Genomic DNA, 17,157 nt, shown 5'->3' on the forward strand with positions numbered 1-17,157 from the left:
AAAAAAAAAAAAAAAAAAATCCAAAACTCAATATAATCCTTACAGTACTGACAGTAGGATGGTTGGATGGATGGATGGATGGATGGATGGGTGGTCAACTAGAAGGAATGGGATCCAGAGAAACAACACAGCAGCAAGGAAAGGACACCCAGGATGTCCTGAGCTCCAGTCCCAGGGTAGACAGCTTATTCAGCAGGCAGTTAAGAGGAAGCAATCCAGATGGGAGCATGCAGAAGGACTTTTGGGGGGCAGTTTAGAATATACAAACGGTCATCTCAAAACACAATCTTAGTGAACTACTGTCTATCTCAGTGCCAATCAAGATGAAAACTCTACCCTCTAACCTTGGGCTCAGTGGGTAAGACGCCTTGCTGCTCACCCAAAAGGACTTGAGTTCAAATGCCCAGCACCTATGTACAAAGCCAGGCATGGTTGAGTGTGGCTGTAACCCCAACATTAGGGGACAGAGACAGGTCGCTCCCTAGAGTGCTAAGGCCTGTCGCCTTGGCCACAGAATGTCTTCCAGTTCAGTGAGTGCCTATCTCAAGGCACTGAGGTAGGGAACAATAGAAGACCAAAGTCCTGTTCTGACCTCTACACAGGCACGCACCACAAGAATGGACCATGCGAATTGCACCACCCACACCAACCACACACACAAACACACAGAAACGCACAGAAATATTCATTACTGAAATGTATGAAAGTGCCTAATACCTACAGTACCGCAGTTTTACATTCCACTTTTTCTTTAAAGATTTATGTATTTTATGAATGTGAGTACACGGTCGCTGTCTTCAGACACACCAGAAGAGGACATTGGATCCCATTACAGATGGTTGTGAGCCACCATGTGGTTGCTGGGAATTGAACTCAGGACCTTTGGAAGAGCAGTCAGTGCTCTTAACCCTTGAGCCATCTCTCCAGCCCCTTCCACTTTTCTTTTTTAAAGGAAGGAGTCTCACTAGATAGCTCAGCCTGGCCTACAGCCCCAAACTTTCTGGCTCCCTGTCAAATGCTCAGATTACAACATGCATCATCATGCCCAGTTCTGTACTTTTCAAATCAAAACTTATTTGGTGTTACAGAAAAATTTACTAGCTTATCTGGTTACTTTGTAATTTTAAAAACCCAGTCAGAAGCCAGGTGGACACACCTTTTGACAGAGGCAAGCAGATCTCTGAGTTCGAGGCCAGCCTGGTCTGAAGAATGAGTTCTAAGACAGCCAGGGTTACAAGTCTACACAGAGAAACCTTGTCTCAAAGGGAAAAAAAAAAAAAAAAATCAGTCAGGCATGGTGGCCCTTGTCTGCAATCTCAGCAATCAGGACTCTCAGGAAACAGAACACAGCTGATTCAGGGCCAGACTGAACTACACAACACTCTTTAATTTAAACCCTGAAAAATTCTATATAACAGCTACAGCTATGAGCAGGCAGCCTTGGAGATTCTAGGTGCATAACACATTAGCTCTGTACTCAGGAGCCTGGACTTGTAACACTGTTTGATCTGCTCGTTTATCCCTCCTAGCTTCAAAGGTAGGTTACAATTGGCTCACCTTTAATTTATTGTTGGGTTTTATATATAATAAATAAACATGCTTCAGATTCAACAGTCACTCAAGGTTGTTTCAAATACATGTTTATTTTATCTGAATGTCTTCTGTTAAGTTGATTGCCAATGGAAAAAAGATCTAACCAGATGTAGTGGCTCACACCTGTAATCCCAGCACTGAAGATGTGGAGGCACAAGGATCACAGACTGAAGCCAGATTGTTCTACACGGTGAGTTGGCCAGCCAGAGCTACAAACAGAATAAACGAAGACAAACGACAAAGGCCATTTCTAAGGATTCTTAAGACCCTTATATGAGCCGGACATGGTGGCGCACGCCTTTAATCCCAGCACTCGGGAGGCAGAGGCAGGCGGATTTCTGAGTTTGAGGCCAGCTTGGTCTACAGAGTGAGTTCCAGGACAGCCAGGGCTACACAGAGAAACCCTGTCTCGAAAAACAAAACAAAACTAAAAAAAACCAAAACCCTTATATAAATACAAGAGCAAATGTTTAGAGATGCAGAACTACAATCTACTTTTCTTAAATGTCTTTATACCTGATTTCTGATACTAAGTCAATTAAATCAATGAGCTCTGGGTAATCAAGGAGTTACTGAGCTATGACAGCCAACCAGAGAGTCATTTAAAAAGTACATACTTCAAACACTAATCACCTGGGGGCTGGTGAGATGGCTCAGAGGTTAAGAGCACTGACTGCTCTTCCAGAGGTCCTGAGTTCAAATCCCAGCTACCACATGGTGGCTCACAACCATCTGTAACGAGATCTGATGCCCTCTTCTGGAGTGTCTGAAGTCAGCTACAGTGTACTCAAATAAAAATAAGTAAATCTTAAAAAAAAAAAAAAAAAAAAAAAAAAAAAAAAAAAAAAAAAAAAAAAAAAAAAAAAAACTAATCACATGTCATCCACTCTGGAAGACCTGTATATAATGCACAGAAAATAAACACTGTCCTGTAGATCAGTATGTGTATACTTGAACTGCGCCCATAAGACAAACATACCTAAACCCTGACACTTTGCTGCAGCTTTAGTTAAAGCAGGACCCAAATTCAGTTAAATTCAAACTCTAGAGTCCAACAAAATAATGAAAAGCTATCTTTTTAAATTTAATCTTTTCTCGATAAAATAAGTGTTTCTGTCCAAAAAAAATAAAAGTACTTAAAGTTAGTGGTGAATATACAGCCAGGTGTGGTGGCCCATGCCTTTGCAAATCCCAGCACTCAGGAGGCGGGCAGATCCTCTGAAGTCACCCTGGTTTACATAGTGATTCTAGGACAACCAGGGCTATACAAGAGACACTGTCTTGAAGACAAAACGTTAACATCTAATCATCCCATATAGGTCATGGGCAATCTCTTCCCCACATCTTGATGTAAAGACCATCACTGTTTAAGTCTGGGGGATTACTACATTTATTAGAAGGGCACACTTGTGTCACAGCTAACCTATGGAGATCAGAGGACAACATATGGAGAGTTGATTCTCTCCATCTTATGGATCCTGGGAATTAAAATCAGGTGGTCAGCCGGGCGTGGTGGCGCACGCCTTTGATCCCAGCACTCGGGAGGCAGAAGCAGGTGGATTTCTGAGTTCGAGGCAAGCCTGGTCTACAAAGTGAGTGCCAGGACAGCCAGGGCTACACAGAGAAACCCTGTCTCGAAAAAAAAAACAAAAAAACAAACAAAAAAAAAATCAGGTGGTCATGCTACACAGTAAGTGCTTGAACCATCTTAACATTCCCAAACAGATTTTTTTTTTTCAGTTCTGCATCTTGTCTTTATTCTGCCTCACGGACATGGTCAATTAGCTTTACAGACCTTCTAAGTCATGAGGAAATAACCTTGGATTTGGGCAAAACAAAATTGATCTTTCCATTTTAACCTTCCCAAATGGATTTTAAATGTTAGTTAAGACTGTAAAAAAAAAAAAATCACCATTAACAGACATCTCACTAAGAGTCATATAAATATATCGATATATCTCACATTTTAGGCCGGTACTATCACCACTCAAAAACTCCAACAATGTAATACCTACACTTACTTCTGCAGAGAACTCAGGAGAAGCAAAAGGGCAGCTTACCCAAGGAAGAATGATACCAAACTGCACATGGACAGACTCTGCAGCACTTTATAACTTCAATCTTATAGTTAACCACTGCAACAGAGATTTAAAATACTAACCACCTAGAACTCCTAAGCAAAAGGAAACTAAATTTCATCCTCAAAGCATTCCTAAGGCAAAGCTCCAAGTCCCTAGGAGAGCGTTACACTGGGAACAAGGGTACACCGAACCATTAGCTGGGCTTAGATGTTAGCATTCTTTTACATTGTGAATGATGAACCTTTCTATTCAGATAAATTTTCAAGATCTAAGATACCATTAGATCAGCAACGCTACTGGCATTTCACCAGCATTCCAAAACAGAACGGAATACTTCACAACAATGTGTGACAATGACAATGTATATTTATACAACCTCGTGATCACCTAAAGATCTACTTCCCAACCCATCCACTTTGTATTAATCAGATCTCTACAGATCCACAGATGACTAGAATGACCCCTTATTTTAAAGAAAATACCGAAAACTCTGCTAGCTTACATTACAAAAGAAAACTGAAATACAGTTGGGAACCTTCCCCCCCCCCCCTCCAGAAACACTCTGAAGCCACTTGATCTGGCCAAAAGACGTCAAAACATCCGATTTTATCATTTGCTGCACGAGAAAGAGAAAAAAAAAAAAAAAGAATATGGCTGAAAGCTTCTGAAGGGTAGTATTTAAAACAGGACCACGCAAAACACTTTAACAATATGGAATGTGGGCACCTCAGAAACCGCGCACTTGGTGCCCTGCGCACGACCTCATCTCCCTAATAGGAATGAAACGTCCTGGTCCCTGTGGTCCCCGGGAGCTTCCAGCTTCCGCCAATACACCCGACCACCCACTTTTTTTTTTTTTGGACAGGATATTCTGGCGTTGGAAGCTGCGTCGCAAACATGAATTTCCTGCGATCCAGTCCGATCCCTTTCGTAATCTTTAAAGACCTGTTCTCTTCTGCCTCCCCAGCCAAGAACACCCCTGGGAGCGGGGTCCTCTAGACCCACTCCTTCACCACGCGCGTCCTGCTGCGCGTTAACTGGAAGGCGAAACCGACATCGAAAGCCAGGAGTTTCAGCCATCCCCACCCCCGGTCTCGGCGACCGAAACTCCAGGCTCCATTTACTTCTGGCCCCGCGGAAGGCTGCAGCCTGGCCGCCCCGAGCCGGCCGCCGGCGCTCCCCTCCCCCGCGCGGCACCCACCTCGCGGAAGCGGCTTCGCCTCGCCGTTCTCATCCCGGGCCGCGGCGGCGCCGAGGCCGTGCTGCCTCCGCTTCTCCTTCTCGCGCTTCTCCTTGGGTCTGCGCGGCTTGGCGGCGGCCGGCGCAGCGACGGGCGGGAGCAGGACGCGGTGAGGCTGAGCGTGCAGCAGCGAGGGAGTGACCAGCAGTTTGCGCGGCAGCGGCTGAGACGAGGAAGCGGAGGCTGAGGAGACGCTCGGGCTGGCGGAGAAAGAGTAACAGCTCCGAGAGGTGGACGAGGAGGAGGCGGCGGACCGAGCCGCGAAGCTCCACGCCGCCGGGCTGCCGTAGCTCTGGGGCGGTGGGGCGGCGGGCGGCTGCAGCTGCCCGCCGTTCCCGCCGCTGGCCCCCTCCCCGTTCACTCTCCGCGGCGCCTTCTTCTCCTCCGTGCGAACCTTCTTGGCAGACATAGAGCCCGGCGACTCCCGCGAGGAAGGCTGTACTTTGCCAGATGCTTCCTTCTCAGAGAGGAGAGCCACGGCGCCGCGAGCTGGGTTCGGCGGCTCCGCCATTTTGCGCTCCTGTTGTATTTACTCTCCGCCGCTCCCCGGAGCGGGGGCGCGGGGCGGGGTGCCTAGGTCCAGGCCGAGCTCCCATTGGGCGCGCTAAACTGAGAGATCCCGGAGCAAACCAATCAAAGGCGCGGACAGAAGCCGTCGGGGTAGGGTCACCGAGCGGACCTTCTTCGGAGGTCAGAGGTCTTTTCGGCGCGGCTGACGGAGAGCTCGCTGAGAAGGGAGGGTCTCCCGACCGTCGCTCGGGAGCCCCGAATCTGCCCGGACCGAGGTAGCGCTGCCGTTCGCTCAAAGACTTTGCCTTGTTTGTACCGCTTTCTCTTTTTACCTTGAGGTGGCTTGGGTCCCTTCTGCAGGTTCTGAAAAACGGGTTCTGGGTTGCTCGTCTCGGAGAAAATTTGTCGAGAGTCCGATCAGCAAAGGCTGAAATGGCGAAAAGTTGCCTTATTTTAACTAAGGTCGTAAAAGTTCGTACTTTTAAAAGAGAGTTTTCTGCAGAGCTGGAACTTGGATCACTTCCGATCGTGAAGATAAAAATCACCCACCGTTTGGAGACTTTAAATTGAGCTTGAATGCTAAAGGTTTTCACTTTAATTATTCCTTAAACGACACCAGGAAAAATCTATTAGCGGTGTTTGTAAATGTTTGAAAATGCAGTTAGATTTCTGTATTTCAGAGTTAGCGCTATGAAACTTCGCCAAGCCTGTACCTTGATTTTTATCTCAAAAGATAAGGAATTGGGGAGATGGGTTACAACACAGCTCAAGCTTTAGACAAGAGCGTGCCTTTAAGTCTTGGATCTTGTATGAGATTAGAATGTAAAGATAACACATGGTCAAATTAGCTCAGCAAGAAAAAGGAGTTTTCTGATCCCTAAGAGGGACATTAGCTGTTACTTTCCGCAGCTAACAGTTGCCTTTCAGGAAACTGCAATGGTCTGTTGTTACTCTTCTCTTACTCCAAACCCGCTTCTTTAGGACTTGGTGAGGGGAACACATCAAAATTTAATGCTGTTTGTAAATACATTTTTTTGGTTGGTTCGTTCGTTCGTTCGTTTGTTTTTTGAGTCATAGTCTTCCAGTATAGTCCTGGCCCCGAACTCAAATCTACCTGCATTTGCCCAACTCCCCCAGTGCTGGAATTAAAGAAAGGTTTGTACCACTGCATCTGTCCTCATTTTTTTTTTTTTTTTTTAGTTTTTAGAAGTAAATTGTTAATATATAGGGTATTCCCTGAAGCTAGACCCAGAGAGACAAATTTTGCATATTTTCTCTAATGTGTGTAATCTAGTTTTAAAAACATACACACTTAACATAAAAGTAGAAGGGAAATGGGAAAAAAGAAAGGCGATGAGCATAAGAAAGAAAGTCACCTCATCTCCCTCCTCTGGGGAATGAGTATGTCTACATCCTGGGCTGGGGATGAGGGAGTGGTGGTGTGACTGAACAAACTAGGATACAACATGGATGGAAGTGTTGCAATGAAACTGAACACTAAGTACGAAAACAAAAGGAAAGGGGGTTTCCTCTCTAGATTATCTAATTGAGACATTCATAACAGTGTCAGTTAGTCTAATGATCTTTTTGTTTGGTTTTTCAAGACAGGGTTTCTCTGTGTAGCCCTGGCTGTCCTGGATCTCACTCTGTAGACCAGGCTGGCCTCGAACTCAGAAACCCACCTGTCTCTGCCTCCCAAGTGCTGGGATCAAGGGCATGCGCCACTGCTGCCTGGCTCTAATTATCTTTTTAAAATGCATTTTTCTATTTTTTTCTCTTTTAGAAAGCATTTGCTTGTGCAGAGGGGGACAATGTCTGGGAGCAGAATTAATGATCTATTAAATAAAAACACAACTATGTTATGTATGCATAGCAAAAATTAAATATCCAGCCGGGCAGTGGTGGCTCACACCCTTAATCCCAGCACTTGGGAGGCAGAGGCAGGCAGATTTCTGAGTTCAAGGCCAGCCTGGTCTACAGAGTGAGATCCAGGACAGCCAGGGCTATACAGAGAAACCCTGTCTCCAAAAACCAAAATAAATAAATAAATATCCTAGCAGAAAGCAGGTGCTGCAGTGAACTGGCCTGTCTTCCTGAGGAGTGGCATACAGTGGGGGGAGACGATAGGACTGGCAGTCACCCACTCACCAGCCTTGAGATTCTACTCAGGCCGCTTTGCCTGGGAAGCTCTCTGTTGTCTTATTTGGTAAATTTGACTACAAGGTTCCTCTGTTCTTGATTTGCCATTTTCAAGATTTGCAGAATCACATTGAAACTGTTAAAGTTAAAATAATTTCTCACGGGGCTGGTGAGATGGCTCAGTGGGTAAGAGCACCCGACTGCTCTTCCAAAGGTCCAGAGTTCAAATCCCAGCAACCACATGGTGGTTAACAACCATCCGTAACGAGATCTGGCGCCCTCTTCTGGAGTGTCTGAAGACAGCTACAGTGTACTTACATATAATAAATAAATAAATAAATCTTAAAAAAAAAAAATTTCTCACCACACTGGAGGCAGATCTGCAGGCAAACCTCTGAATTCCAGGCTAGCCTAGCCTACAGAGTGAGTTCCAGGACATTCAAGGCTACACAAAAAAACTCTGTCTCAAAACAAAACAAACAAACAAAAAGTAAGGAAACACATAAAATAATTTATCATCAAACATGGTGATACAGTCCTGTGATCTCAGCATTTTAGAGGGAGCCACAAAAGGATCAGAAGTTCAAGGTCCCCCAACTAACTGCATAGTAAATTCAAGGCCAATATGGGCTACATGCATACCTGTCTCAGAAACTGAAGCAAAGTACATTTTAAACTATTTTCCTTATTATTGTATGTGTACCACTGTTTGCCTACATATGCATGTGAATATCACATATATGTCAGATGCCTGTGGAAGCCAGAAGAGAACAGTGGATTCCGTGGAGCTGGAGTTATGGCCGGTGGTGAGCTGCCTTGCTAGCAAACAAATCCATGTCCTCTCCCAAAACAAGTACTCTTAGCCATTGACCATCTTTCTAAAGCCCAAAATAACTTTTGTGACTCTCTTCTCTTCTCTTCTCTTCTCTTCTCTTCTCTTCTCTTCTCTTCTCTTCTCTTCTCTTCTCTCATGGAGGCCAGAAGAGGACAACAGATGCCCTGGAATTGTACTTCCATGTTGTTGTGAGCCAGCAAGTATAGACACTGGAATCTGAACTCAGGCCCCCTGCAAGAGCAGCAAGTGCTCTCTCTGCTCCTGCCCACTGAGCCATTTCCCCAGCCCTGTGTGACTGCTTTTAAAACATTTGCTAAGATATCAGAGCCAATGTACGAAGTAGCCATATAACCTTTCTGTCCAAAAGTAATGTTTTAAATAAATGCAGAGTGAGTGACAGGGAAATTAACTGCTGATTTGAACAGTTGCCATCAGTTTCCATGACTGTCTCAGGAAGAGCCTTTTCAGAGCATTTTACAGACTTGTCAAACAGTAATAAGTGACACCTTCATGGTCTACACAAAGGCCGAAAACTATGGGTCACTTTTCTTATGGGTCCTTATTTTCTCTGGCTGATCCTGAAAATGCTCGTGACATCCATAAACTGCTAACAGTCCCAGTTTGATCTCTCAGAACTCGGTTGTCCTTTGTGTGTCCTCACTGCCCAACATCTTGCATAGGTCTCCTGCCAGTGCCTGCATTCTTATTTTTTTAATTCCTGAATCCTTATTTCTTCGAGGTTGATGAACCTTATTAAGAGGGTAAAAAAGATAGATCGTGCACGCTATGCAACCTCCATTACTTCTGGGCCTGAGGTAAATGTCAAGGGAACTCTTCCTCTAAAGCTTTCAGGAAAGCTCCCAGGGAGGAGGACCTTGGGCCCTTTGCACTTCCTGAAGCTTAAGAGAAACTGACAAGATTATAAACTTATGGGTCACTTTTCTTAACATTTCTGATCGCTCAGGTAAACTGCATCTCACTTCCCACTGATATCAGCTTACAGTAAATACTGCATAACCAGTTTCTTAACCACAGTTTGTCGTTCAGTTTGAATGTGTACTTAAGTTTGGGACAGGTGAGAACTGGAGGTGAAAGATCAATCAGCCTCTGTCTAAAAGCTTCCTTGGTGAGCCAGTAGCAACCACAAAACAGGAAGCAGAAGGGAGAGGGCAGAATCAGCCAGGCAGAGTGAGTAGAAGCCATCAGGTTTTGTTTTGTTTTGTTTTAATCTTACTTTATGTGCATCAGTGTTGCTTGCAGTATGTCTGAGGGTATTGGAGCCTCTAGAGCTGGAGTTACAGTGATGAGCCCCCATGTGAGTTCTGGAAATTGAACTGTGGTCCTCTAGAAGAGCAGCCAGTGCTCTTAACTGCTAAAGCATCTCTCCGGCCCTCCTGCCCTGGAGTTCTTTTAACAAATGTTTATTGGTGAAATGTCTCAGCAAGAATGAAGGCACTTGGCACAGAGCCTAACAAACTGAGTTCAGTCCCCAAGGCCCATATGGTGGAAGGGAGAACTGATCCCAGCAAGTGGTCCTCTGACCCTGCATGTGTACTGTAGAAGTCCCCTGCATATATACATATACAAGTCCTCTCCCTCTCTCTCTCTCTCTCTCTCACATGCACAATATAAATAAATGTTATAAAAATGGTTTTGTTTTTATTTTTGTTTTTTAGAGGCAGGTTCTCTCTACATAGCCCTGACGTCCTGGAAATCACTGTGTGACCTGTCCAGCAGGTCCAGTTATTCGAGGGTCTCGAGGGGACCTTCTCCTAAGAACCAAATGGGGGGGGAGGGAGAGGCGAGAACCAAGTGCAATGAAGGACACACACGGAAGCAGTCTGATTAGCATCAAGGTCTCACTGTATTTAGCAAGGCTCAAGGCTTACATGCACAAGCAAAAGGGGAAGTACTTCTCAGCAGGAGGGATGGGGCAGTGGAAATGCACAAGCAAAAGGGGAAGTACTTCTCAGCAGGAGGAATGGGGCAGCGGAACTTGGTGGTATCAGGGTACATCTTGTGGTCAGGACATCTGGCGCTGATGTAGGGCTGGAACAATCTGTGGTTGTTCTTGGAGCATTGCAACAATGGCCCGCTTTTGATCCCCTTTTCTTCTGGGGGTGGGGGGAGAGGCCCAATTCAGAGATCAGGACAATAGTGTTGTCTTAATAGCTCCCAACAACTATGTAGACCAGGCTACCCTTGAACGCACAAAGATCTACCTGCTTCTGCCTCCCACTGCTAGGATTAAAGGCAACCGGACCCAGCAAATGTAATAAAAAATCCTTTTAAACTTGTATTGAGCGCCTGGTATGTTACAGCATTTATAATGCTAAACTTTACATATACAGTGACAGGCTAAGGAGCGTGCTCCTGGACGTGGAAGATAAAACATTGCACACAAAGTGTGTGTGTGTGTGTGTGTGTGTAATGAAGGAAATACAATTCTATGGTAATTATTCAAGCTACTTTAGAGTAAAGCAGAAGCAGGCATGACACATGCCTGTAATCCCAACATCTGGAGGATGCGGCAAGAAAACCACTGTGAGCTAAGTGGTCAGTGATTTGCTGAAGATATTTTTCCTCCACAGTTTCCCCTTTGTTCCTTTGTCCTGATCAGTGGTGTATATTTAGATGGGTCTATTTCTGTGCTTTCTGTTAATTGATTTCTTTCTCCAGGACCACATTATCATGATTACTGAAGCTTGACAAAGCAGTCAGGTCTCAAAGTCAAGTAGTACCAGTCCTTTATATCTGTTCTTTCCTGTTGTTTGTTGAGACAGAGCCTCTCTATGTAGCCTTAGCTGACCGGGAACTCACTGTGTAGACCAAGCTGGCCTCTAGCATAAAGATGTACCTGCCTCTGCCCTCTAAGTGCTGTGATCAAAGGTGTGTGCCATCGCCGTTATCTCAAGTTTGTTCTTGATTCTATGCTAGTTATTACAGATTTTTCCTTCTTCAGTTATATTTGAAATCAGCTTGGAAATGATGGTGTACACACCTTTAATTCCAGCACTTGGGAGAAAGAGGCAGGCAGATCTCTCTGAGTTCTAAGCCAGTGTGGTCTACAGAGCAAGGTCAGGGCTACAAAGAAAATCTCTGTCTCAGGAAAAAAAAAAATGAAATCAGTTGGTTAGTATCCACAGAATAATTCTCTTGTTTGCTTAGGATTTTACTGAATCTGGAGAAGAGCTAACCATGTCAAGCCTTCTTATCCATGAACATTGGCTACCTGTTCATTTAGTTCTTTTAATTTTGTAATTTAAATTTTGTAACTTTTCTAGGAAGATATTATGGAAATTTGTTAGACTTATACTCTAGATTTCATATTCGGGGTAATAAATGGTGGGTTTTTTGTTTTGGAGGGGATGGGGTTGTTTTTTAGTTTTGGTTTTTCGAGACAGGGTTTCTCTGTATAGCCCTGGCTGTCCTGGAACTCACTTTGTAGACCAGGCTGACCTTGAACTCAGAAACCCGCCTGCCTCTGCCTCCCAAGTGCTGGGATTAAAGGCGTGGCCACCACGCCCAGCTCGAACTGACTGTTCTTACGAAGGTCCTGAGTTCAAATTCCAGCAACCACGTGGTGGCTCACAATAATCTGTAATGACATCTGACGCCCTCTACTGGTGTGTCTGAAGACAGATACAGTGTACTTACATATAAATAATAAATAAATCTTTAAAAATAAATAAATAGATGGTGTTATGCTTCTCATTTCATTCTGTATGCTCATCTGCTTTGCTTGGGTTTTGTTTGCTTTCTGTCTTGAGAGCGCCTCATGTACCCCAGGCTGGCCTTGAACTTGTTGCTGTGTAGCTGAGGATGATCTTTAACTCCTAATCTTCCTGCCTCCACCTCCCGAGTGCCAGGGTTGCAAGTAAACACCATTATAACAACCCCACCCCTGTCCTGTGTTCTTTTATTTGGCCTGGAGTTTGGGGTCTTTTTCTCCTTCTTCCTGAGTGCTGGCTTAGAGGAGGGTGCCACAACACCCAGCTTTCTTTCAAAGGAAAGCTTATTTATCTTGACTTTGCTTCTGTGTTGTAAAATCTTTTGAAAAGAGATACTCAGTAATGTAGGTACTTAGGAACCTGAGCTGCGGGATCAGGAGCCAGAGTCAGAAAAATAAAATCTAAACTAACCTAGGCTACATAGTGAGACCCTGTTTTAATAAAACAAAAGAAAAAGGATTAAGAGAGATACTTGGCTGGAGAGCGTTACACAGGAAAGTGTTACACAGCTATATCCACACAGCTTCTGAGCCTCTTTCCTCCATGCTATTGACTTTTAAACACTGAGACCAAGTCAGTTATCTTGTTGACTCCTTGTGGCTTCATTTAAGGTGGTAATCCCTTCAATTTTCTAAGACCCAGGAGAAACTTTTAGATAACTTTCTCCACAGACTTGATTAAATCCCTAGGTAAAGGACAGGAATTTTCTCTCAGATCTTCAGAATTTTAGGCGGATTTCTGAGTTCAAGGCCAGCCTGGTCTACGGAGTGAGTTCCAGGACAACCAGGGCTACACAGAGAAACCCTGTCTCAAAAAACCAAACCAAACCAAACAAACAGAATTTTAGATGCTAGGGTTTGTTAGGGACCTGGACTATGAAAACAAATTGGACATTGCTGCTTTGCTTATGTGGAACAGGAGCCAAGAAAGCAAGTAGGCCAGCCTTTGCCCGAGCACCAGTTGTTTCAGGTTTGTTTCACCTGCCTTCTTCCGTGTTTCTCCTCACCAAAGAACTGTGCGGCAGCTGTGAAGGATCTTCATAAAGTAGATCCTGTTTCTGATCCCCTCCTTATACCTGTCATTGGCGTCCTAGCTCACCTAGACTCACAGGGTTAGAAAGAGGAGGATTTCTCCTTATGAGCTTGTACTGGCTGGTTTTGTGTGTCAACTTGACACAACTGGAGTTATCACAGAGAAAGGAGCTTCAGTTGAGGAAATGCCTCCATGAGATCCAGCTGTAAGGCATTTTCTCAATTAGTGAATAAGGGGGAAAGGCCCCTTGTGGGTGGGACCATCCCTGGGCTGGTAGTCTTGGGTTCTATAAGAGAGCAGGCTGAGCAAGCCAGGGGAAGCAAGCCAGTAAAGAACATCCCTCCATGGTCTCTGCATCAGCTCCTGCTTTTTCTGACCTGCTTGAGTTCCAGTCCTGACTTCCTTGGTGATGAACAGCAGTATGGAAGTGTAAGCTGAATAAACCATTTCCTCCCCAACTTGCTTCTTGGTCATGATGTTTGTGCAGGAATAGAAACCCTGACTAAGACAGAGCTGTTCCTCATACAGATATCTCTGGGCTGGCTTTTATGTACCATGCATTGTTCACACAAAAGAAAGGGAACTGGTTTTGTTTGTTGGTTGGTTTTTGTTGTGTGTGTATAAAATCTTTTCTTCAAGCATCTCTACATCTTTCCTACTTTATAGTCTGTCCTTTAAGGCTGCCTGAAATGTGTAGGGTTTTGTTTAGTTTTGTTTTAGATTTTTAAAACTTTTCTGTTTTATGTCTATTTGCATTTTGGAAACAGGATTTCATGAAGTGGGCTGGAGAGATGGCTCAGCAGTTAAGAGCACTGGCTGCTCTTCCAAAGGTCCTGAGTTCAATTCTCAGCAGCCACATGGTGGCTCACAACCATTTGTAATGGGGTCCAATGCCCTCTTCTGGTGTGTCTGAAGACAACCACCGTGTACTCATATACATAAACTAAGTATTAAGGGGGGAGGGGGGCTGGTGAGATGGCTCAGTGGTTAAGAGCACTGACTGTTCTTCCAAAAGTCCTGAGTTCAAATCCCAGCAACCACATGGTGGCTCACAACCATCTGTAATGGGGTCCAATGACCTCTTCTGGTGTGTCTGAAGACAACTACAGTGTACTTACATATAATAAATAAATAAACCTTAAAGAGAGAGAGAGAGAGAGATTTTCTATCCCAACTGGGCTGGAGAGATGGCTCAGTGGTTAAGAGCAGTCACTGACTGCTCTTCCAGTGGTCCTGAGTTCAAATCCCAGCAACCACATGGTGGCTCACAACCATCTGTAATGAGATCTGATGCCTTCTTCTGGGGTGTCTGAAGACAGCTGCAGTGTACTTACATATGAAAAATAAATCTTAAAAAGAAAGAAAGTCTATGAGGTCTCAGAACCATGCGTTTAGAACTTAATGTCTAATAGGAAGGTTGTACCCAGGAAAGAATAATTTTCAGTCTATCTACATTAAGTTCTATTGTATCAGAGTTTGTGTACACACACATATGTCTGAATCCCACAGCAGAATGGGAGTGAAGGGAGAGGCAACACATTTTGTCTCTCTATATTCTTGGCCATTTGAGTATGGTTTTGTTACCTTTAGCCTGGGTCTGGAGAGTCCCATTTGACAGTTGTAGGTGCCCCACTCCTTTCTTCTTCACAGAATCTGTCTTGCTAGGCTGGTTTCCATCTTGCAGTTAGGTCACCAGTGGAGGAGAGACTCATCAGTGTCTCCAGTCATCAATTAAGGTATGGCAGCTTATTCTCATCATTCTGGAGGCTAGGACAGCACGGCCTCCAGGCTGGGATGGCCTCAGTGGTCCAGCTGCAGAGCAGATGACAGCGATGAGGTTCAGACAAGGAGTTTGGTGATTTCCCCTCACCTTCTAGAGTTCTCTGCCATTGTCTTATCTCCTCCCAGGACGCCACTGCATGCTTATTCTCTGCTCTTTGAAGATGTAATCACATTTTTACTGTAGCTTAGTCATAGTCACTGATGTTTAGTGAATTCACAGAGGAGTGTGGCTATTACTATGATCTAAAGTTTAGAATATTTCCTTTTATTAGATATTTTCTTTATTTACATTTCAAATGTTACCCCCTTTCCTAGTTTCCCCTCTGAAAATTCCTTATCCTTTCTCCCCTCCCCCTAGAATAGTTTCAATTTCTTAGTTTGTAAGGGTCCAAGATTTGCCAAAGAATGATATTCTGGACTCAAACAGTATGTCAGTGCAAAGACACCCACATGCTGGAACCTCCCACTACCAAAATAGAGAGACAACCAAGTAAGCTCGCAGGCCTGATTTAAAGCACATTAGGGGATTTTAGGGTAGGTGACATTTACCTTGCTCAATTTCTAGGGACATTCCATTACCAGGGTGTAGATGCTGGAAACTGCTGCTGATCCACTATCGTTGCCTCAGGCCAGGTAGCAGGCAGCTTCTAAGGCCTGGACTTGCCCAATTCTTGGAAATATACATTTAGGCCTCACCTCCTGAACTGCCAATTTGAAACCTGTCAATGGAGTCAGCCTAGCCTTCTCAGTTACTGCTCTATTTCTGTGAAAAACACATGACCAAGGCAACTCTTATAAGAGAAAGCAATCAATTGGGGGCTTCCTTATAGTTTTAGAGAATTAGTTCATGATGTTCATAGAGGCAAGGCATGCCACTGGAGCAGTAGCTAAGAGCTTTCCATCCTCATCTGCAGGCAGCAGGCAAGGAGAGGGACTGGACCTAGCCTGGGTTTTTGAAACCTCAAAGCTCACTCCCAATGAGCTCCAACAAGGCCACACCTCCTAACCCTTCTCAAGCAGTTTCTACTCCCTGGTGATTAAGCATTGAAGTATGAGCCTGGGGGGCGGGGGGGGGGGCATTCTCATTCATGTAGCAGCTTGTGTTCTCATGCTAATTATGTTACCCAAAAACCTGTTTGCAGTGTCCTGCACTTAGGCTAAAGGATGCCTGCCCCCAGTTGGCTCTGATTGGGAAATAAAGTTGCCACTGGGCAGTTGACTGGGCAGAGAGACAGAGGCACGATTTTTAGGATTCCCAGGCAAGAAATGCAGGGGAGAACAATGAATTCTGCCATGAGAGGGGCGTAGGATGGACCACACTATGATGAGGAAGCAGAGAGATAAGAATTAAGAGCCCACCACCAACATGTAAGAGTCAGGGAAGTGAAGACAGGCATGGTGACACACGCCTTTAATCCCAGCACTCGGGAGGCAGAGGTAGACGGAGTTCTGAGTTCGAGGCCAGCCTGGTCTACAAAGTGAGTTCCAGGACAGCCAGGGCTATACAGAGAAACCCTGTCTCAAAAAACAAAACAAAACAAAAAAAGAGTCAGGGAAGTGGCCCCAGGGACCACTCTCCAACTTGAGTCTGGGGCAGCAAAGATAAAATATAGATTTAGTAAATGTTAGCTAAGGAATACCGGAGGGGAGTGTGATAGCTGAGGAGAGGTTTGGAAGTACCCAGTCAAGGCATATGAAAATTAAACTGAAGTGTGTGTGACCAGAAGCACAGTCACTCACCAGGAGCTCAGTGGAGGTTGACTATTCACCACTACGTACTCAGACCACTGCATCATCCCCAAAGGGAATCACAGTGCCTCAGCCTTAACTCCCTGGTTCCTCCATGCTTCTGCCAGGCACAGTGTGGTCTTTGACTGATCTACTTTCTGTCTGTTTCCTGCTGTGTTTTGCCTGGAGGCTTCTGCTTCTGACCTCTCTGTGTCTACTGTTCTCACAGTGAGATGCTGACACTCCTTGCCATTTTTAGGATTAAGTTAATCCTTCAGATTGATAGGTTGTTTCTCTGCTGGTGTAGTAACCAGCTCAAGCCAGATGAGAATATATTAAAGGCAGGTTTACTAGAAAGTTCTCTTGGGTACGTTTATTGTCCCCAAGGACTGAGCCAAGGAATTCACCATGGGGGGCGGGGGAAGAGAGAAAGGGTGTGTATGCAGAAAGAGGAGGAGGGAGGGAGGGGAGAGAGGAGGGGAGGGG

General features: G+C 44.9%; 1 protein-coding gene across 1 annotated transcript in view; it reads right to left on the minus strand.

Annotated features, from left to right (window-relative positions):
• Rsbn1l (round spermatid basic protein 1 like) overlaps positions 1–5,462 on the minus strand; it is a 58,608-nt gene extending 53,146 nt beyond the window's left edge. Inside the window, exon 1 of the mRNA XM_021163592.2 lies at positions 4,876–5,462. Within this exon, the coding sequence (XP_021019251.1) occupies positions 4,876–5,425 (550 nt within the window). The 5' untranslated portion in view covers positions 5,426–5,462. The remainder of the gene's footprint in view (positions 1–4,875) is intronic.
• Between the last annotated feature and the right edge of the window lie 11,695 nt (positions 5,463–17,157).

Source organism: Mus caroli, chromosome 5 (genome assembly GCF_900094665.2).
Source record: "Mus caroli chromosome 5, CAROLI_EIJ_v1.1, whole genome shotgun sequence".
In the NCBI taxonomy this organism is placed as follows: domain Eukaryota; kingdom Metazoa; phylum Chordata; class Mammalia; order Rodentia; family Muridae; genus Mus; species Mus caroli.